This window comes from Eimeria tenella, genomic scaffold, assembly GCF_000499545.2.
Source record: "Eimeria tenella Houghton genomic scaffold, Eth_scaff110, whole genome shotgun sequence".
In the NCBI taxonomy this organism is placed as follows: Eukaryota; Apicomplexa; class Conoidasida; order Eucoccidiorida; family Eimeriidae; genus Eimeria; species Eimeria tenella.
In genome coordinates this window covers 63,621-85,373 of record NW_013541475.1, presented here as the reverse complement: position 1 = coordinate 85,373, position 21,753 = coordinate 63,621, and the positions used below count along the sequence as shown (strand labels likewise).

Genomic DNA, 21,753 nt, shown 5'->3' with positions numbered 1-21,753 from the left:
GGCCCGCAGCAGCAGCAAAGAAAAGCCACTAAGTCTCGAAATTGCTGCAGAGGTGAAGTGTCTTGCAGCTGGCGCAGATGGCTGTTCTGGCCACTGAATGCATGCACTTAAACCTCCTAAAGAGGAACAGTAGCAGTTTAAATCCTTTTAAATGGTCCAAAAGCTATTTTGGCGTGCTTTCCACTCCTCGGAAACGGGAGTTGAGGTGTACGTACACCCTGTTCGCCCGCAGCCGCTCCTGCCTGCGTTGCGCATAATTCGCGGGAGGCCCGCGGGGGAGAAAGCGGCAGTTTCTTAATTGAGACACTTTTGAAAAGAGGAGAAAAAAGGTTTATTTTGTGTTTAGAAAGGCCAGGACGTGGAAAGTGGGAGGTTTCTGGGTTGGTGCTGCGCGCGGCGCTTCTTCTGAGTCGGTGGAAAGACAGGCAGCGGCGCGGCGGCGAAGAGGCGGGTTCTTTTTGGATTTTTTTCAAGCTAGAAGAAATATTTGCAAAAGAATACCATTTGAAGAGAAAAGTGGAGAAAAAGGAGGCGCCCCAAGGCGGGTTGCGGGCGCCGGGGCTCCGGCGCGACTCGCGGGTTTCCGGGGAGTGACTGCGACGCGGGGGCCCGGCGATCCTCGAGAAAGCAGCGAGAGTTTCGAATTAGAATTAAGTAAAGAATTTGGGGAAGAGCTGAAGTGGAGAGGCCGGGAGTTGAAGGGAAGTCGCAGTCCCAGCGGCGGCGTGCAGCCCCCCCTCGCCCCCTGAGCGAACAGCAGCAGCAGCAGCAGCAGCAGCAGCAGCGCCCCGCATGCTGCAGCCTCTGCGGAATTTTCGTTTCTTTTGAAGAGTTGCAAAGACTTGAGCGCGCGGAGGCGAAGAGAGAGCCCGGGAGAGGCCAGAGGTTCTCAGCAGCTTTCCACCTGGACTTGTGGCTGAAGTTTGAAGATGGGTTTGGCCGTGAAAGGAGGCGCGTCGGGTTTGTGCGGAGGACTGCGGAGTTTGCTGCGGGGGCGCGCTGCTGCTGCTGCAGCGGCGCCGCTGCTGCTGCTGCTGCTGCTGCAGCAAGCCGCAGCCGCGCGCCCGCTGATCGACCCCATGAAACACGACATTGGCGTCGTTTCCGAGGCCACTTGGAGTGGAAAAGTCCTCAAGTTCCGCGACAACTCCGTTTTTTCAGTTTTGTTTTTCGACCCGCTTTCCGCGGACAGCCGCGCCCTCATCGACGGGGTGTACGACCACTTCGCCAAAAAGATGAAAGGCATTGTCCAAGTCCTCGCCGTCGACTGTTCTCAGAATTCAAAACTCTGCAAAGACCACGCGCCCTCGGGGCTCCCGCAAATCGTCATATTTCCCCCTTTTCCGCTTCCCAAGTTCACCTTTCAGGTCCGCGGTTCGATTCCCACTTCAGTTTCTTTTCAGTTTCAATTCGCTTTTGTTGTTTGCAGTTCGAGTTCAGCTCCAGTTGAGTCGAGTGCGGCTTTGACTGTGTTTAGGGCCAGTTCAAATTCTGTTTGTTCCCGTTTTGTTTATTTGTTTCGTCTTGTTTCGTTTTTGTTCCGTTTTAATTCGTTTTACTTAATTCTTTCTGTAGTTCGGTTCGGTTCCAGTTGAGTTCAAGTTCAGTCTGAGTCAAATTCAACTCCAGTGCAAAGTGCAACTCAAGTGAATTTCAATTCCACTTTAATGCACTTTCAATTCTCTTTTAATTCTGTTTTATTTGAAGTTTTATTCAAGTTTTGTGCATGTTGAGTTTCAGTTGAGTTCGAGTTGAGTTCGACTCCAGTTTAACTCTAAATCGATTTCAGTGGTATTTTAGTTTATTTTTAATTCATTTTTTAATTCATTTTAATTCGAATTTAACTCAAGTTCTGTTCAAATTCAGTGTCGATTGAGTTCAAGTCCAATTTAACTCAAATTCAGCTCCAAGTCAATTTCGATTCAATTTCAATTCAATTTTAATTCAATTTAATTCATTTTTAACTCTATTTTAACTCAAGTTTAATTCAGGTTTGGTTGAAGTGAAATTCAACTCCGGTTCACCTCAAAGTCAATTTCAATTCAAGTGGAGTTCGTTTTTAATTCCTCTTTAATTATTTATAAATTCAATTTTATTCCAAGTTTTGTTCAAGTTGAGTTGAAATCCAATCGAATTCAATTTCAAGTCAACCGCAGTTCAGTTTCGATCCAAGTTTAATCCAATTTTAATTCAAAATCCATTCAGTTTTAGTTCATTTGAATTTAATTAAATTTTAATCCAAGTTTAATTGAATTTCAAGTCTAATTAAATTTAATTGAAGTTTAATTCAGGTTTAATTAGATTTTAATTCAAGCTTAATTCAGGTTTAATTAAGTTTTAGTTCAAGCGTAATTAAATATTAATTCAAGTCAAGTTCAAGTTCAATTGAATTTTAGTCAAGTTAAGTTTAATTCGAGTTTAGTTGAATTCTAGTTCAAGTTGGATTCAAGTTAGTTAAATTCTAATTCAAGTTAAATTTTAATTAAATTTTAACTCAAGTGTAATTCAAATTTATCTAAATTTTAGTTCAAGTTAAATTTTAATTGAATTCCAATTTATTTTTAATTCAAGTTCAGTCTGGACTTGTATGACCTCTTGCCAAGTTTGCTGCTGCAGTGACTTCGTAAAAGTACTTTTTGCTGCCTTTGCAAGAAAGCTGCTGCTGCAGCTACTGCTGCTGCTACTGTTGTTGCTGCTGGTGGTTGCTGCAGCTTCCGCCGCTAGTGCAGTTGCTGCTGGAGGCTGCTGCTGCTGCTGCTGCAGCTGCTGCTGCAGCTGCTGCAGCTGCTGCTGCAGCTGCTGCAGCTGCTGCTGCAGCTGCTGCTGGCGTGTGGGTGCTGCTGCTGCTGCGCTCAGGGCCCGAAGGACGTGGAGAGTTTGTCGAAGGCGGTGCGGCCTTTGATTCCTTCGAATGTGAAGTCCGTGGCGAACCAAAAAGAGCTCGAGGCCCTCATCGCCTCCACTGTTCAAATGCCGAAGGCGCTTTTCTTTTCCGACAAACTCACCAAACCCTCCATTCTCCTCAAAGCCCTCAGCAACGCCTTCAAGGTCCGCCATTTTCCGGTCAATTCCGCCGTTTTCCAGTCAAACTTGCCATTTTCTAGACAAGTTTTGCCAGTTTGGAAACAAATCTTGCCGTTTTCTAAACAAGTTTTGCCATTTTAAGACAAGTTTTGTCTTTTTCTGCGCATTTTTCGCCATTTTCCACACAAGTCTTGCCATTTTCTGCACAAGTTTTGCTGCCTTCTGCTGAGATTTTGCCGCTGTCATTTGTGCGATGCTGAAGCATAATTTAGTTTGAAAGAATATTCAAGAGTAAATTCACCAGCATGTTATTTCTGTGCCCCGGAAAGAACATGTCTTGATTTGCTGCTGGTTGTTTCAGGACAAGCTGGCCTTTGTGTTGCTGAACAAAGACTCGTTTCCCGAGGCCGTGAAGAAGTACAAAGTGACCAGCTTTCCGCATTTGGTGGTGGTGAGAAAAGACAAAAAAGATGAAGTTTATAAAGGCGCTTTTGAATTCCAAAAGCTTTTCGACTGGCTGAATGTCTTCTCCGAAACTTTCGTCATGGGCGGCGGCTTTTCAGACACAGCGCCTCCCGCTGAAATCGACCCGGAGCTGCAGCCTTGGTGGGTTTTTCTCTCACTTCCGAAGCTCGATTCATCCTTAAGTTTAGTCAATTAGCATTATTATTATTTAAAATAACAAAGAGTTTTCCTTCTTTTTAGCGGCGTTTGCGCGCAAGTGCTGCTGGTTTCCGCGCGGATTCAGGAAAGTTGAACCGATTCCGGAACTGACCAAACAGTCCAGCCAAGACATCTGTTTCAAGAAGAGCAACAAGTTCGTTTGCGTGATGTTGGCGAAGAGGGGGCGGCAGTTGACAGGTGAGGAACAGGAAATGATGGAGTCGCTGAAGGAAGACTACGAGGGCCACCAAGACAAGGGCCCGGACTTCCGCTTCATGTGGATCGATCTCGACACCGAAACCGAATGGGCTGAGCTCTTCGACATCAAAAACACCCCCACTGTCGTTGCAGTTAATCCGCACAAGAAAGTTCGCTTTCTGAAGCTCGCAGCCGATTTGCCGGTGAGGAGCTTCGCAGCGGATCGGCTGCTGCTTTCTTGTGCAACGGAACCATTTCTGAATTGAGGGGGCCGTGGGGGGTGCTGTCGAGACACTCTGGAGTCTTTAAAGGAATATGATTTGGTGTTTATGTGGGGTTTTAATTTATGAAAGAATTTAGTTAATGTTTATGTGGCGATTCGAGGTTTGCGTGCAAATGTGCTGCAGGCAACGAAGCCGCACATCCGAAAAATGCTGGGAACCATCTCAAGCGGAGATGCGCGATTCAAGATTGTGCCTCAAGCAAAAGTGCCGAAGTTTGTGGACAGAAAAGAGGCAAAAGAAGATGCGAAAAAGTCGGAAACAAAGAAAGAAGAGCTTTAGACTGCGCCCTCCGGTTTCGGCAGTTACCGGGGCGCGTGAGGGGCGCCCGCAGCTTCCCGCAGAGGCTCACGCAGTTGCAGACTTGAACAGGAAAAGGAAAAAGAGAAAAAAGAAAAAATGGCCGCAGCTCTTCACTTTATTCAGCCACCGAGACAGAATTGCAAACTTTTGGCTCTGCAGCGCTGCAGCCAGCAGAACGAACTTGTTCACAACTCCCCCGCAGCTCTCAACTCCTCCGGGCCCGTGCAAACTCTGTGTGCGCCCGGGAAGCGCTCCATACAAAAACAAATGACTTGTGTGCCAATTTCGGCACGAATTTTCTGGGTCGAGGGGTGGCGTTTCGGGGGCTGCTGCTGCAGCACTTGTTGCATTCTAGAGTAGATCTGCAGTTTCTGCGTTAGAAAGTTGCTGCACTCTGAAGTTAAAGTGTAGCTGCTCAAGAATTGCTTTATTAGCAGCTCTTGGCTGCGATTTCCGGAAAGTGGCACTGGCGGGACAGCCACTGAGGCTTGCTGAACTCGAGAAAGTCTAGCTGACGAAGTTGCATGCAGTTCAAAACGGCAGATCCGATAGCGCCAAGTGCGGCAGCGCCGGAGTTGTTAAAGCTCGACGATTCAACATCCACTTTTGCGGAAAGCTGCAAAAGCTAAAGCTGCTCGCGCAGAGGCCTTCTTAGCCCCTGCAGCAAATGGCTCTTGAGAACGTTGCGGGGAAACTCGAACAAGAAGAGCCCGCGCTGAAGAGGAACTGCTGGCAGAACAAGGCTTGCTGTGCGGAATAAAGAGGAGCTGCAGTTCGCCTCATTTTTGCAACTTTTGGAAACAAAAATGCGGGAAATTGTGGGACAGCTGGGCCGCCGAAGGCGCCGCGTGGGGAGCAGCAGGACACATACTTTACTCGCGCTGTGCAGTTTCGCTAGTTCTGTATAAGCTGCCTTCAGGCAGTCACTCCGAACGAATGTTGGCAAGTCCAACGAGGGTTCTGTACAAACCGCCTTTGATTTGCATCAGTTCGTCGTGAGTTCCCACTTCCGCGACGCGGCTTCCGCGCTTGTCTTCGTTCGTCAGAACCACAATTTTATCTGAATGCAGCAGCCTCGACGCGCACTTAGGCTCTAAAGAGCTTCGAAAGGCTTTTAATTTCTATTTAAATGCCTTTTTAACGCCAACTGGCTCAGTTCTGACGAAGGTTCGACGAGAAATGCACTTACCGGCGTTGCGAACAGTGGACAGCCTGTGGGCAATTATGATCGTGCTGCGCTTCTCCGCCGCCAGCAGCTCGTCAATCGTCTGCTGCACTATCTTTTCGCTTTCCACATCCAGTGCAGATGTGGCCTCATCTAAAATAAGAAGACGAGGCTTCCTGATCAGCGCTCTGAAGAAATCAGGCCGTCGACAGAAGACCTGTCTGCCTGGGATTCAGCTTTCCAGCTTACGGCTGGGCGTGCTTTGGGTAGAAGGGAACCACAAAAAGCAACAATACGCACAACTTCAAGAACTACCTTCAAAAAGGAACACACCTTGCAATTGCAATCCGTTGTTTCTGCCCTCCAGATAGCTGCGCTCCGCCTGATCCCACATTGGTGTCGTAGCCAGCGGGGAAAGTTGAAATGAATCCAGCAGCATTTGCGAGCTTCGCTGCCTCTCGAATTTCTTCCTGCAGCGCAAAAGAAGCAGCAAAGTGATTTATGCGAGCAGCAAAAGCTCTGCCAGATGCAATAAGAACCGGAAGTCCCTCCATTGGGAAAACTCTGGCAAAGAATGAATGTCGTTTCGTCTTCAGGAAGCTAACAGCCACGGAAACACAGAAGAACCACACAATACTGTCTGAATTTCTTGCATTACTCAGAAACTTCTTGCATTTGAAACCTCATTTACCTGAGTGGCCCCTGGCTTGGATATCGCAATGTTTTCTTCAATTGTCATGTCAAAAAGAATAGGTTCTTGGCTAACCAGACCCTCCTGCTGGCGGACTGACCTGCGGAAGCCACATGGCAAAGCACTAAACCCTAAACCGTAAAACCCTAAACCCGAAAACCCTAAACCCTGAGCGCTAAACGCTAAGCCCTCTGCGTTAAATCCTGAACGCTAAAACCCTAAACCCTGAAAACCCTAAACCCTAAACCAGGCATTGGGGTCAAATCTTTCAGTGTGCTTCTTTTCAGCACGGAAAATATAAAATGAATTATTAAATTGCAGCCACTTACACAACATTAAGTTCACGAAGGTCATCGCCGTCCAGCAGAATCCTCCCCTCGCTGATGTGCACGCGTTCAGCTTCTTTGTTCGGCTCCCCCTGCTCTGACTGAGACACCGGCTTGACTTTGTAGGTGCTTTTCAAGTCATAAAAGCGTTCCTGTAGCGAAACAAATGCAAATATGCTGGTAGCTTCAAATTTACATCGAAAAACTGCAAGTTTCTCTTCAGGATCTGATGCCTCGTGGCTGAATTCTCCTCGGCAGCAGCAAAGTCGGCAGAATTCAACTTACCACCAGCTGCACAATGGTGGACTTTCCACAACCCGAAGCCCCAACTAAAGCAACAGCTTCGCCTTCCTTGATGGAAAATGTGAGATTTCTGTAGACCTGAGATTGTGCAAAAAAGGACCGAAAGGCTTTCAAATGCGAACAGCTGCTGCTTGCTGCTGCAGCAGCAGAAACAGCAGAGTAATCTTCCAAAAGGATATTACTTTGCTGCTTATTATAACAAACTAATCTCCCAAATGGGGGTTAATTTGCTGCTTATTAGAGTATAGTAAACTCTCAAAGAGGAATGGTTTGCTGCCTGTTAGACCAGAGAATTGTGAAATGAGCAGCAGCACCAACTCACTCTATTGTCGGGTCTCGTGGGGTAAGTGAAGTTGATGCGGTCAACATCTATCTCTCCTTTGAATGTCTCGTGGCTTAAAACTTTCCCTCCGGAGTCGCGCACGTCGATCTCGGAGGGCTGAGCAGCAACAACGGCCAGCCCAACATTTCCGGAAAATTGTTCATTTCAAGACTGAGGCAAACTCGTATTCTGGATTTTTCTCAATTGAGACAAATTCTAAATATGAAACGAAACTGAAACTCACTCTGTCTATCAGGTCGTACACACGGCGGCCCGCAGCTGTCGCTTTCCCCGAATCCGTTGTGAACAGAACAGTTTGTCCAACAGACGAGACCGCGAAAGTAAGCGCGAAGATTGTCTGCGTGACCACTGGGCCATCAGAAGCAGTTCACACGCAAAGTGTGTGCACATTCTTGAAACTTATTCAAAAAGAATGCACAGAATCGAATCAGCTGTGAAATGAACAGTTTGTCCAATGCACGGGAGCCCCAAGTCACCCCGAGATTGTCTGAGTGACCACTGGACCAACAGGAACAGTTCACACCCGAAGTGCATGCAGATTCTTGAATATCTTTCCAGAAGAATTCTCGCGTTCTGAACATTTTCTAGTTTCCTAAAACCCACCTTCAGATTTCACACCCTCTTCAGCCACCAGCTTGCCGCCGTACCACAACGCGAGACAGTTCACGAAAAAGTTTACTGCCTGTGGCACATGTCATCCCAAAAGAAAGCTGCATTTGCTTTTCAGTTTCTAGCTATATATATATATATATAATATATATATTAGTAATATATATTATAAACATATAATATATTGCACATATTATATACTAGACATGGTATTTGTATTTGATTTCACCTGGCTAAAGCCGTAGGCAAGCCCCAGGACAAGTCCTTCTTTGACCTTCGTCGACTGTTCCTTCTCAATGTTTTCGACGTAGCTTTTGATGAATACCTGTCGCGGGAAGCCAGCAGAGCATTTCCAACAAATAGACTTTCATCTACATTTTCGGAGCTTTGGGAGGATAATAATCGATAAAAGTAATAGTAATAATAATAATAATAAATAAATAGGGTAATAAAGACATGAAAATGCTCACCTCTTCAAGACCAAACGCACTGACCACCCGGATTCCAGAAGTTGCCTGGTTCATGATCATGGGGGCGCCTTTCACTTCATCACCGTGTCGTACTTTGTGTGTAGGTGCTGGGTCTGCGTGATCAAAACGATATTTCAGGCAATAAAGAAACCTAGAGAAAAGTGATATTTATTGAGCACTTTACAATAAAGAAATCTTGACAAAAATGATATTTATTTAGCACTTTATTGGTAAAGAAATAGGGCCAGCAACGTTCTTGGAAGCGGTGGCGGGAAACGTACTGCCCATTTTGGCCTCGATGACGTTAGCCGGAACCAATAGCACGCAAAACGCGAGGATGACCAGAGCCAGCCTCCACTCGCCGCAGAACGCAATAATAAGACCTGCAACCACAAATGCAGCAACAAAAACGGTGGCAGAAAGCTAAATTTGCTGGAGGTTCACTGCAGCACTTCCCGCTTTCCAAACTCTTGCGCTTCGTTGCTGCCCACCGGTGGCGAATGATGCAAAAACTTGAACGACCGAAACCACGTTGCCGGTGCATCCAACCTTGACGTCGAGGACATCCGCACTCAGAATGCTGCACAATTTCCCTGAAAAAAGGCAAAATGCGCATTCGCTGGCCGTTTCTGTCACTTGTTACAACTTGTCTCACTGACATTGATGGCTGCTGCTGGTCAGAACAAGACAGGCACCTGCATTGTTTTCAGTCAAATCGAAGAAGGCAATGTCTTGGTGAACGGTTTGGTGGAAAGCCCTTTCTCGTAAAGCCGTTGCGACTTTATAGCCACAGAAATCTATGCCGAAGATCTTGATTGCGTCCACTATTCCTTGGGCGAATCCCAGGCCAACGAGAATCAACGCCCACTTCGCAACCTGGAAAACCAGTAAAAATATTTTAAAAAGCTTCTAAGAGTATTCCTAACTACACAAAACTGCGAATAAGTAGACGACAGGCAAGGGCGAACGCAATGAAGCACGAATGGAGGACTCCTGGAGCTTTTTTGGAGCATGTGTGTTCCATGTTATGTATGTTCCATTATTTAAATTTGGTCTTTTAAAACTATTATACGACATACTCCATCACGAATGGCCTGAGGATCAGGGCTGAAGTAGGTGGAGATGAAGTGCGCGAACGAGTAGCCGAAGACAGGGAAGATGACACTGTGGACAGAAAACGCAAAAATTGATCAACGAAAACGCAATAAGTCAATGAATCACATCAAAATGCCAACATCGTACTGCCAAGTGGAAGCAAACAAAACAAAGAAGTATGGAAGGTGAGCTGACGAGGAGTTAAAGGAGAATTGAGCTTTAAATGCAGCCGTACCCAGCACAAGCTGCTGCAATAAGAGTCAGGAGCACAACTGCCCAGTGCTTCAAAATAATCCTGTAGGTGCGAAAATTCGGGCTGTGCGTCAGTGATCGAGAAGCACGAGCAATAGACCCTCCTAAGCGTTTACAAAACACACACAGGAGCAGCCTTAGCGTAATCCAATACGTCGGAAATGACAGCTAGCTCCGTTTTTCCTTGGTCTCGACTTGCTGACAAAGTTACGAGGTGCTTACGATAAGTAACTCTTGTTTTGGCACTTACCCACATGTTTCATGGACTCCCGCCACGTCTGCCACCACAAAAGTATACAGCAGGACAACTGTATCATTCAGCTCCAGTGGAAGGACTACATAGGTCTGAATTTGAGCAAAAGTAACTTTGAAGGTTTCAAACTGGCGGCCAATCAAGTACGCAATTCTATATTGAGCGGAAACACGCTGTTGAAGTTCCTACGCTATTGAGTCCTCCTGTGACGTTGAGTACATTTGTTGAGCTCAACGGCCCATTGACACTTGTCGACATTTCCTTCGAAATAGGGAAAGTCGTACTTGCGAACTTTCTGCTACTACTGAACTCCCATGAAATGGGAAGACGAAGTGAAGCTACTTGCATCCCTATCAAGATGCTTTACCTGGTTCGGTGCAGCGGCCTCGATATCATCAACTTCAGACTCTTCCCGCTTGACTTGTTGAGGTTTCGTGTCATCCTCAGTTTCCTCGACGGTGGGGACAATCTGGCTGGAGACTAAGTGATAATACAGCCCTGACTGTAAGACAAAACACAAAACTTCCGCCCTTCTAAAACTCCAAGAACTGCTTTGCATGTAAAGTAAAGTGAGTAACAAGTAGCATGCTGAAAGCAATAAAGCCTGTTGCGCAACTAAAGGTTCAAATTCACTAAAACGTGAATGAAATAGCACAAGACTCACCGTGTCTTTCATAAGCTCGTGGTGAGTTCCCTGCTGTGCGACAGTAGCTCCTTGAGGCGATGGCTCCAGCACGATAATAAGGTCTGCATTCTGGATTGTACTGAGGCGGTGGGCAACAATCAGTGTTGTAGCTTTGCTTGTTTGAACCAGTGCGTCAAGAGCTTCCTGACAAGGCAGCCACAAAACAATTTCATCTTCATATTAAGGCACTGTTGAAATTGTTGAAGGGCACTTCCAATAGATTTAATATGCGTAAGGATGAGATTACACCCACCTGGACGACCCTCTCAGATTGAGTGTCCAGAGCGGAAGTGGCTTCATCGAAAATCAAAATGTTCGGACGACGGATCTGAGCAGTGCAGCAGCATAAGTTGGAGCCATGCAAGCATTTGCTGTTCAAAGTGGGTTACTAGTCGAATGTTCGAGTTTGTGTGTGCACTTCAGCAGAACCTATAAAATAAACATAATTATATCGAGAAATATAATCGCATTTATCACTACAAGCCCGCTTGCAGTTCCCTTTAGAATGCTTTTGACTAAGATGACATACAAGTGCTCTCGCGATAGCAATACGCTGCTTCTGACCGCCCGACAGTTGTCCTCCGTAGGCGCCGCAGTCCGTCTCATATCCTTCAGGGAAGCGGGTAATGAACCCATCAGCGTTTGCCTCTTTGGCTGCTGCGATCACTTGCTCCATAGTCACTGGATCCGGTGACCCAAGTTCTATATTTTTTCTCACCTAACCCAGTACAGAAATGAGGCACAAGGACCACCGTGCTGTGCCAACAGTGTGCAGGAGCGACTATTGGGCGGCGCCATCACGTACATAGTGCGTTACGAAGTTCAAGAGAAAATTTACAGCGTCACATGCTACTAGACTTCACTTCTCGCATGTGTGCATTCCACAGTTCCACAATAAAGAAGATGAAGCTCACGGTGGTTGAAAAAAGTCTTGGCTCTTGACTGACGACCCCTAGGTGTCGCCTTAGAGTTGCCACGTTGATGTCCCGAGTCGGTCTAAGGAGGCACAAAGAAGGGTGAACAAGAGTTGCTAGAAGCTGAATTTAATCAGCACGCTATATTACCACTTTAAATGTGATTTGCCCATGTAAAAATGTGTTTGTACTTACATGCCGCCAACGGTGATAGTACCACTATCGCAGTCGTACACTCGTTGAAGCAGCTGCAGAATAGTCGACTTGCCGCAGCCTGCAGGCACATCAAAAACTTCTGCAGCAGCACCTCTGGGTATCACTGTGGTCTTCTTAAACTCGATAAGTTTAGTGTAACTGCAGCAGATAACCTATTTTGGATGTAACTTGTCAATAAGGAATGCTCACCGGAGCCTCCCACAAGCGCTACGCACTTTCCCGCCGGGATACGAAGGTTCAAATTGGTAAAAATAGGACGATCTGGTCGGGATGGGTAGGAAAATGCAACATTTTTGAACTCGATATCTCCATCAAGTTTGACATCCGTCTGCAAGAACGCGTCCGCAGGCCAAATGCCTGTATTTCCCGACTTTAAAAAGAATGCAGTTTATTTCAAAGTGGAGAATCGTGCCTGCCGACGCAAGGCGGCACGTTGTAGTGCCCCTTTGCCCACTATAGTTATCCTAATACTTGTCGCGGGTGGCACTTCACTACTTACACGGCCTCCGCTGGCAAGCGGGTCAATGGCTGAAGTCCGTCCGATGACTTCTTCCAAATCCATTGCCGCAGTATTTGCCTAAAAGCAGAGCAGACAAAAGACAAGCTACAATGCAGCCATTCTATCTAGTGCAACTGACTCTCTGCTCTGTTTCTGCTAGAATGAGTACCCACTGCCTTTCTAGTCACATGCAGTTGCTGGTTCACTGAAGTAGATATGCTAACCTTGACCAACGCCGTGACATTGTTGATGATTTGACCCAGAGAAAATGCTCCGATGAAAATGCAAAAGAAGACTGTAATTGCACTTGCACCCGAGAACTCCGGCTTTGGCCACGTAGAAGGATCGTTTTCGTCCACTGGAACTGTCAAGACTAAAGAGAAAAACAAAGAACACAGCTAATGTCCTTAGTTACCCACAGTTCTCAATCAAGTCTAGACTAAGCATGAGACGCGAACTAATGCGAGTAGTTTGTACTGACGAGACTGATCAATTTCATCGGCCAAAGAACGAAACCCTGGGCGTACCTTTAAGAGCATCCTCTGTGCTGTTGGCCAGAAGCTCTCCTCCATACCACAAGGCCAAAGAGCTCATCAAGAACATTGAGGTCATCAACCCAGCCAGGCCTGCATGAAGTAATTTGCGAGATGCAGTGCATGAGATATCAGCTTTTTACTCCTTGCATCTGCTTTGCCAAGACATGTTGAAAAAGAAGCTCCCACTGCAGAAGCGTATGAGCTCACCCAATGCCACCCAAAAGGTTGCATGAAGCGCGGCCCGTTCAGCTTCCTCGAGCTTGCTTTTATATTTCTGTGACATTAATCCTTCTATTCCAAGAGATACGACTGTTCTTATTGACATAAACGCCTCCTCACTAACGCTTCCAGCACTGGCGTAGGAATCCATAGCTGTTGTTGGGGAATTACATGCACAGCACAGGAGGAAACGCGCACACAAAATCCAGATCATATGAGTACTGACAACATTAAGCAATGATATGCCTGGCGTTGTCGTTGGCAACTGTCCCCAGAAAGTTCTTGAAGGGCGGCTTACTGTCGCTTTCCTGCTTGCGAACAGCCCAACCAACCAAGAGGCCAAAACCTAAGACAACGGGAACTGCCGCCGCAGAGACAAGCGTAAGCTTCCAGCTTTTAATAAAACCAACAGCAATGGCGCCAACAACCACTGTGGAAAGCTGAATAAGCTGCATGCATGGGAAGACATTCATGCGCTGCACAACCGGGTTTCGAAGCATAAGCCATTGTGGGCGGTGGCGGAGAAATAAGTTTTTGTGGCCACGTTTTTACCGCCAATGTGTGCTGTCGGGGATAAGTTGCGTCTTTGGCAGGCAAACCAGCTCTAGAAAGCTGCAATACTGTCGAATCAAGACTTCCACTCAACCAAAATCCGTGAATAAAGCCTCACCATTGACAGTTTCAACCCGATTCCGCTCCGGATGGAAGCCACATTCGCTTCCATGCGTGAAGCTAAGCTGGCCACGTTGGACTGGTCATACCAAGCCATTTCCTGAGTCAAGTTCAACATGCGCGAGCATGCATCAGCGTTCGAGCCCTTCACCAAGTTCTCACTTCAATAGAGCAGATGCAAATAAAGTCGGACCTGTCGAATAATCGACTTAAAATAAGATTCCTTGAACGCCTTCGACTGTCTATCGGCGACGATTTCAAAACAAGACGTCGAAATCCAAGCTGCGATGAAGGCTCCAAACTGCGCAAACACAGAACACAAGCATACGAAAGTCCGGGCATTTTTGTTTCAGTACAGATACCCCCACTTGCTCTAAGGAATACGGCTGCTCTGTAGTGCAAACATTTGAAAGAACAAGATCTAGTTTTGAGCAGCATTTGATGGATTCGTCCCGAGCCTACTCCTAGCCAAGCCATGATTTTAACATAGTAGCTGGTGTCCAGAGTCGTGCTCATTTCCTCAAGAAGGTTGCCAAAAATGAGAAAGAAGACCGGCTGAGAACAAAATTTGGCAAAAATATTCAAAAGGGGGGCCAATAGAGGACAAAGATGCGGGAGAATTGAGACGGGATGCAGATGAACGCAGTTCAAAACATAGTTTTTGCCAAAGACGAAATTGCAAACTGTGATTATTTACTCCGCTGGACCGAACGCCTTACCAACAAAGCCCCGACGCTGGCACTGGCAGTGCCTCCACAAAGAATCAAGACAATATCCAGTTTACTCGCATGCCTGCAGCAAGTAAAGTAAGTGCAGCTCTTTTTATAAGATCCAGGCATACACAAGATCACACCCAATCCACTCTAACTATAACATTATTTGGGAAAATTTGCTGCATTTATTCATCAAAGACCGACCTGAAGGAAGCGAAAATGTCGTCGTGCCATCCAGACTTTTTACGATGCTTCGGCTGCGTCAGTGTCACAAGCAAATTACTTGTGCAGCGTTAGTCTGCTGAACAGCACAGCTGCACTCGCCAAGAGGTATACTCAAATGCAGATCATCGCTTGTGTCTGTAGTTCACCTCGTCTGCAGCCCGTTTGTACTTCACGGCGTTTTCAGATATCTCCAACGCACGCTGGTCCTTGCTGGTCTTCGGGGCCACGTTCGCATTGTTTTCCCCAGCACCTGGAGGGGCTTCTGCAGGGTTTAGCTCTTGAGGGGCATCAGCAGCATTTTGGTCGCTCTGTGGCAGCATAGAGGAGCTCTCAGGCTCCGCAGGATTCTTCGAATCACTCATTTTGCCGCCTTAAGAGCTGGTCCCAGTGAAAGCTGTGGCCGCTGTCGAAGACAATCTGGGCCAGAACAACGGGGCCACAGCAGAACGATGAAAGTGCTAGTCCACGGCACTTTCCTGATGAGCACTTTGAGCAGGAGGAAGCCGAAGAAGTCACACGATAGTCAGCTACAACAGAACAACAGTCTCAGCTTAGCCAGTCCCACTCCGTCCAGCTGAAGCAGGGCTGTCTCGAGAGTATTGCGAAATATTTATAAAAATATTGCGCGGAGTGACTCAGCAGATCGAATTTTCAAATCTGTAGAACAGGATAAAATGTGCGCATCAACATCGCCAAGGAACTTTGGATCCTTGATTGCACACAAGCTGTTCCAACGGACTGCGGAGCACTGAAAGCACAGAATTTCGCGTCCGACTTAAACCCAGAAGTACCAATACTATTTCCTGGGGGCATTTATGGTAAATTGAGAGCAAATTGCCGCTGATTCGGCAGGTGTGTAGCTGGAGGAGCTATGTCTGTTGAAACAGGCCAGCTTGGCAGTAGTGCGATCAGGGGATCCTAGCTCGCTAAATAGCAACAAAAGAGGCATATTATATGAGTATAAAATCCATTTCTACGGAGAAATAAGCCCCTGCAAGCATTAGCTAGCTGATGTCGGGGACCGCAGTTCCGTACACTACACACAGGTAACGAAGGTGGTTGCGCCTCATGCCACCAACACAGACTTCTGTCACGCCAGAAGCCTTCTTGGGGCTTCATTTTGTTTTCAGCCGAAAAGCAGAATAATCCAACGGTCGGCGCATAACACTTTACTTCTATCTGCACCCGAGTTGAAGAAAAACCGAATTCACTACAAGCCTCACCTTCAATCCGTACCAGTTTGTCACCAGGGCCTGCCAACAACTTGACGTGCTACCCTCAGAAACCCTAAACTTCAATAAAACGGTTCAGAATAAAGGTGGTGTTCGTCTTTAGGCAGTGTGCGTAGTGCTGTGTTCCTTCTTCGAACCCGCCCTTCTCGCTGGGGCTTTGCTACGGAACGAGCTCATCCATGGTGACAGACTAGCTGCAGTCACTGAAAGTAAACAATGATTTAGGCCGACAGAAACTTAAGCGAGAGTGCACAGTGCTCGGAAAAATTCAGGAGGGAGGAGTAGTGCGGGTACACGGGGTGGGAACTATCGGACTGTCATTTCAGCGGCTCATTGGATTGGGGATGGGATGCAGCATCACCCCAGACCGGTCCTAAAAACTCCTTAACCAGAGCTTGATGCTTTTACCTGTTCCACTCAACTGTACAAATGTGCCTCCCTCACCCGCATATCACGCGCCCCGGCGCGCCGAGCGTGGCTCCTTACTAGTCAATTGGTGCTCTGATCCAACTGGTCTTGAGTGCTGAACTACAGCCGTTTGCCCCCGGACAAGGGGCTATTTATTGTGCTGATTGGAAACAGCCAATTTTACAGAAACTTGCCATCTGCTTTTCAGTGCACACGCCCGACATCCTCTATCGTGAGGTCTTCAACTCTCTAGCCCCTATTTCCAGTATTTCCTCATGCAGAACTCTGGTATCTGCGCTTCTTCATGGCGCGGCACCTCACAAGCGGCGTGGAACAGACTTTACCGGAGAAGCCTTCTGCAGACGGGTTCTTTGTACCCGGCCTCTGGTTCCTAGCTCGCTTTCCGCGGAAATACAACAACTGCTTTCCCCTATGACAATCATATATGGTGAATATAAGGCGAAGGGCCTCTAACACTGTAGGATATACACCAGGCTAGCTGAAGATACTTCACTTTGACCCCTAAAGGCTGCAGCTCTCCACTGCTAACCGGGGATGCGCAAGGCATTTGGGACCGCTTCCCAGCTTCATAAGCGAGCCAGCTTCCTCAAGTAGAATTGCAGTTTGTTTAAATAAGCAAAATATAAATTATGTACTCTAAATGCACAAGCTTTCCTCGGGAAACGTGAGGGCGCTGGTTTCCCGAATGCTCAAAGTGCCTTTTGGCAGAGCTCAAAGCTGAAGCTGGATTCTGAGGGCACGAAATGAGCCTGTCTTCCGGACCTCCATATAAGCGGGCACATGACCATTGGTCCATGTTAGACGAAAGCTCAAGCATGCGCATTCCTCATGCACATAATGATTGTTTTCAATGAAATTTGAGGATTTGTTGAATAGACGCTGAAAGTGCACTGGAGGCCCATTGTTTTCGCTACTAAAGCAATGTCCAAAGGCTTCATTGAAACTAAGCAGTGGTTGTGAATGCTAGCTTTAGTGCCTCATGCTTCAAACTGCTTCACTGTCAGCTGATCCATAGCCTACCATGGTGCAGCACAAGTGTTTCCACGCACAGAAACAAACCTGCCATTATAAGCGTAGCTCTGTTTGTTACTGGACACCAGGGACAGGCTCTTAACAGGAAAGCTGGAGCCCCTATTACTGCAACGCAAATTCAGAACGAGAAAGGCAGCTGTTTCTTCTTTCTGCAGTTACGCTGCTGCTGGACATTCCCAGTCCAATGGCTTTCTAGCTAGGTCTCTGACTCCATTGCAAAGCCTGTGCAGAATTTGCAAATCTGGGAAAAGGTCCACTGGTCCGCTTTATTATTGTGCTGCTCTGTAGACAGCCTAGGCTGTGGTGCCCCAGTTTGCTCCCCTCAGTTTCCAGTTGGCCAATGCTCTCAGCAGTCATGCCACTAGTGGACCCATTGGCTGTAAGTTACCTCCACAGGGTTCGCGGCCCGAAAAATCCCCCCAAAAGTCTTTTAGATGTTATAAAAGTCTTTTAAATGTTATAGAAGTCTTTCAAAAATACTTTTTAATGAAAGCCAGTGCAGCAATGACATGAAAACTACGCAGATGCTGCAGCCCAGCATATTGAATACAGCTTGCCGGCGAGACACTGACAGACTGAAGCAGCTGACTCTATTGATCGTATGACCTTCCCCTAAATAAGCAGCTGCACTCTGCGGAAGTATCGACTGACTTCAGATTTTGTTGCTTCCTCAAATCTCGCGGGGAAAGCTGAGGGTGTTCAACAGTTTACTGCTCGAAAAGCCAACATGAAATGACGGAGTGGCTTTATCGAATTACATATTTTCAATTATTTTGTTTAGAATTGCAAGAAATGGAGGTAGCAGGACATAGGGGCAGCGGTTAATTTGCAGATCTCGGAAGTTGAACTGCAGGGTACTGGCTGGGGGCCCCACGCGGAGGTGAGGATACACTGCAGCGCTGGTGTTGAAGTTTCCACTAATGGAGGCTACTTTGTATTTTATTGAATCTTTTTGTTGAAATATTCTATACCAAGAGCTGAAGTTCCTCAAAGTGCAGTCAGCCACGCGGCCACTACCCTCTAGGAGAACCTGCAAAGGAGAGGGCAGGAAGGATGGACCCCTCGGAGGCGATTCCCGTCTTAATGGGCTTCGCCGGTAAATCTTCGCTTTCTTGTCGGCTTTTGCAATTATCTTTTTTGAAAAGAATTGAGCTGCACGAAGACGCTTTCTGTGCAGCCAAAGACAGCTTCTAATCCGCGAAAGAGCCCCCAATTGCCAGCAAATAGGACCAACTTTTAAAGCTAGAGCTGCTTCTGCAGCCCCACTTTTGCTGCTGCTGGAGTCCCAGCGTACACGCTAAGGATGAGTCACTGCTGCTGGGGCTGCCGGCAGCTGCTGCTGTCCCCAGAAGCGGGCCTTTTCCCTTTCACCCACTTAATTGGACACAGACTTTTATATCTGATGGCTTTGCACTAAACGCTGCTTTTGAAGCCCCTCTTCATGTGGCTGTATGTACACTGCGCTGCCTTGCGTCTGGCTGGTGCCATTAGGGATCCCCGATGCCGACACTGCGCGGCGTTTCTTAGAGGTAAGCAGTTCCAAATTACTTTTAAAAATGTCTGAGACGGAGGAACTAAATACCAAATGATTGCTTTTCCCCCCATGTTCTCGCGGAGTCCTGAGGGCCCCCCCTTCTACCCACGTGGCCGTGGGAAGTGGAGGGAAATGCGAGCCTTTTGTCTTCTTTTTTAATTGTTTAATTGCAGCGAGCTGGAGGCGACATTAATGTAGCAGCTTCCCTCTACGTGGACAGCACGGCGGGGAACGACAGGGGCAGCACTCCAGTGGAGCCTGTGGAGGAGTTGAGAGCCCCAGATCCAGAATATTCACAAACTCTTTTGAGTGAGTTTCTCGTTTTCCTTTTTGCATACGTGCTGCTGCAGCGAATTGTGAATTTTTTACTTAAGACTTAATTGAAAAGCAAGTGCGAGTTGAATGACCCCCCTGCACTGTCTGTACTGCTCGGCAAAACTGGATGCTTGATTCCGGTATTCAGTTGCAAAAAACTTTCGAAATATACACTTTTTGCGCTTTTGTTTGTTTTTTGTCAAATAATTCTTCTCAGGCCCTTCGTTTCATCAAGGAGGCCTGGGCGGAGGCTCCACAGGCTGTAAGATCACTCAGCTGTCTAGACACCGGAATGCATGAAGGGCGGAGGGTTTCGTTGGACGATGCGGCGTTCAATTTGCAATTTTGCGCAAAAATATCTTCAAATTTCGCGTTCTTTTATTTTTAGTTCAAGTTCGCGGGGCACATTCTGTTGTGAATAGACACTCCACGAAATGTAACTACACTCGCCGTGGAGTCGTCGGCTGGCACTGTGGCATTTCGCGAACTTTTTGAATTGCCGGGTGGACTGTCTTGCCCAGAGCCTTTTTCCCGAGTAAGCTGCAGCAGCCGGGAGTGCAGCAAGTTGAAAAGTTAACTTTGATGCATGCAAGTTTTATTTCCTTTCCAAATTAATTTTGCCTTTTCTTTGGTGGCTGCTGCCACTGCAGGTCCTGTGTGAGTGTCCATTTTTTGACCAGGAAATGCAAAAGAGCTTTCTTGCATTGCGCACATTCAAATTTGGTTGCTTTCAATTATTAGAGTTTTAGGAAACTTGTTGAAAATTCGCAAAATTTTTTCTGCGGGGGTTTATGAACTGCCGCAGGCTAGAGAGCTGGCCCGAGCCCAGAAGAAATGGCTGCTGGTTAGCATTCAGCAGGTGGACGCCTTTGAGTCTCTGCGACTCAACAGAGACATCTGGAAGGCAGAAGTAGTTCAGGTTAGTACTTTTGGAGTTCTTGGTCTGTGCCATTTAATTTATTTCTCTTAATTCGAAATGAACTCACTTGAATAGTTTGGAAGCAGTTAGGGCGGGCCTAGTCCGAGGCAGAGCCCCCGGGGGGCCCCGGGGGGTCCCCCCTGGGAGGCCCCCAAAAGTTGTATAGCATTTCTTTTGGGCTAGGCCAACTCTGTTGTAGACTGAGGGCTTACTGGAACGCGAAAGGCTTTTGTTTGTGCCTCCAGTGCCTTTGCTTTGCGTTTTAGGACTTGATAAAAGACTTTTTCATCTTTTGGCAAAGAACTGACAAGTGCGAGGAAGGTCAAATTTTCCTTGACGTCTACCGCGTGGGTACTCCCCTGCCGATCCGCTTTCCACTTGCATTTTTTTTTTGTATTTCTGCATTATTTGCATTTATTTTTTTTGTTTCAGGTCACTTCCTTGCCGCATGTATGCGCAATTGACCCGCTCACTGGCCGTTGTTTGAAGATATGGAGCCCCCGGGTGCTCAGCGACCCGATCGCCGTGCAGTCCGAGTGTACGTACACCTCAGCTTTCCCGCGCACCGCCTGTTGCACACTTGGTCCAGTGTGGCATCCGATGTATTGCCGCACAATTTTGCATATCAATTCTGTGTTTTCCTGCGTTTTTTTCAGTTTTCGAATTTGTTGAACGCCAGCAGATGGCTGAACGGAGTAGGAATCCAGACCCGAAGCCGTCAGAAGGACCTGCTGAGGTTTCTTCATCGACAAAGCCCTCTTCTGCTTCTGCTGCATGCGTAGCATCTGACGATGCCCCCGGCAGCTCCTCTTCAAAGGCAGCAGCTTCAGCAGCAAGTGCTGCAGCACCTGCTGCTGCTGATGGCAGCAAAGGGAGAGCAGAGGGGGAACCACTTGGCTCCCAGAGTTGTGAATCTCAGCCTTCTGCATACAAGGATGTGAATTTGCAGCTGCAAGACCTTATGAAGCTGCGTGAACAGAGGCGGCAGCGGCAAATGAATTCAAGTCCTTCAACCTAACAGACTTCAATTGGAAACTTCTGAACTTGCCCTTTTGGCCCGCTGCTCTCCGCAGCGCCTGGCCTCTTAACAACAACAAGTGTTGGGCTCTTTCTGAGTTTTGGGTTGCTCAAGGTCCCAGCGTTGTTAACCATCCTGCTTTTATTTTGCTGCTACTTTCCCTCCGTTTTTGTTTTTTACATATTATGACTTCAGCATTTTGTTGCAGTGTGGAGTTTGAAACTGATTAGCTGCTGCAATCATTTTACGCCATAGGTGAAGCTTAAGAACACTGATCCCAGCCAGATACAACCCATACATATATATATATGTATATTAATATATATTATACATTATATAATAAATATAGTCTATATTATATATTTATCTTATATGTATATATATTATGTAATGTATATATATATACGCCTTTGCAGAAGCAAGCTGAGGCTTCCGTACTTTCGTACTTAATCGGATTTCGGTGTTCTGCTGCGTAGGGAACTCCTGGTGCAGTTTGCCGCAGCACAAATAGGCCTTCTTTGGGTTAATTGTTTCGCCAGAGACATTTTTGGTGTGCTGCGGAGTTGCACAGAAGCTGCCTCGAGAGGGCAGCAGCTTAGTGAAGCACTACAGCTCATGA

At 47.0% G+C, this 21,753-nt stretch overlaps 3 protein-coding genes across 3 annotated transcripts; 2 read left to right on the top strand and 1 right to left on the bottom strand.

The window, feature by feature from the left end:
* Positions 1 to 929: 929 nt before the first annotated feature.
* ETH_00002575 (thioredoxin, putative) lies at positions 930 to 4,448 on the top strand (the record flags this gene model as incomplete). The annotated part of the gene is made up of 5 exons (XM_013372906.1): positions 930 to 1,367; positions 2,857 to 3,048; positions 3,386 to 3,630; positions 3,773 to 4,088; positions 4,293 to 4,448. 5 exons carry the CDS (start codon positions 930 to 932, stop codon positions 4,446 to 4,448), a joined length of 1,347 nt encoding a protein of 448 aa, XP_013228360.1.
* A 944-nt stretch (positions 4,449 to 5,392) lies between these two features.
* ETH_00002570 (ATP-binding cassette protein subfamily B member 2, putative) lies at positions 5,393 to 15,017 on the bottom strand (the record flags this gene model as incomplete). The annotated part of the gene is made up of 35 exons (XM_013372905.1): positions 5,393 to 5,529; positions 5,659 to 5,822; positions 5,968 to 6,104; positions 6,326 to 6,425; positions 6,655 to 6,803; positions 6,937 to 7,032; positions 7,277 to 7,393; positions 7,521 to 7,645; positions 7,901 to 7,979; positions 8,136 to 8,231; positions 8,377 to 8,489; positions 8,658 to 8,759; positions 8,868 to 8,969; positions 9,072 to 9,252; positions 9,456 to 9,540; positions 9,707 to 9,827; positions 9,974 to 10,001; positions 10,344 to 10,478; positions 10,641 to 10,805; positions 10,915 to 10,989; positions 11,191 to 11,379; positions 11,576 to 11,657; positions 11,771 to 11,849; positions 11,981 to 12,119; positions 12,291 to 12,368; positions 12,515 to 12,663; positions 12,818 to 12,916; positions 13,034 to 13,198; positions 13,344 to 13,494; positions 13,716 to 13,817; positions 13,911 to 14,018; positions 14,180 to 14,272; positions 14,437 to 14,509; positions 14,635 to 14,687; positions 14,802 to 15,017. 35 exons carry the CDS (start codon positions 15,015 to 15,017, stop codon positions 5,393 to 5,395), a joined length of 4,083 nt encoding a protein of 1,360 aa, XP_013228359.1.
* A 3,384-nt stretch (positions 15,018 to 18,401) lies between these two features.
* Positions 18,402 to 21,134, top strand: ETH_00002565 (uncharacterized protein; the record flags this gene model as incomplete). Its single annotated transcript, XM_013372904.1, has 8 exons — positions 18,402 to 18,444; positions 18,840 to 18,877; positions 19,056 to 19,238; positions 19,415 to 19,459; positions 20,003 to 20,116; positions 20,383 to 20,463; positions 20,549 to 20,654; positions 20,773 to 21,134. The coding sequence occupies 8 exons, from the start codon at positions 18,402 to 18,404 to the stop codon at positions 21,132 to 21,134; spliced, it is 972 nt and encodes a 323-aa protein (XP_013228358.1).
* Positions 21,135 to 21,753: the final 619 nt, after the last annotated feature.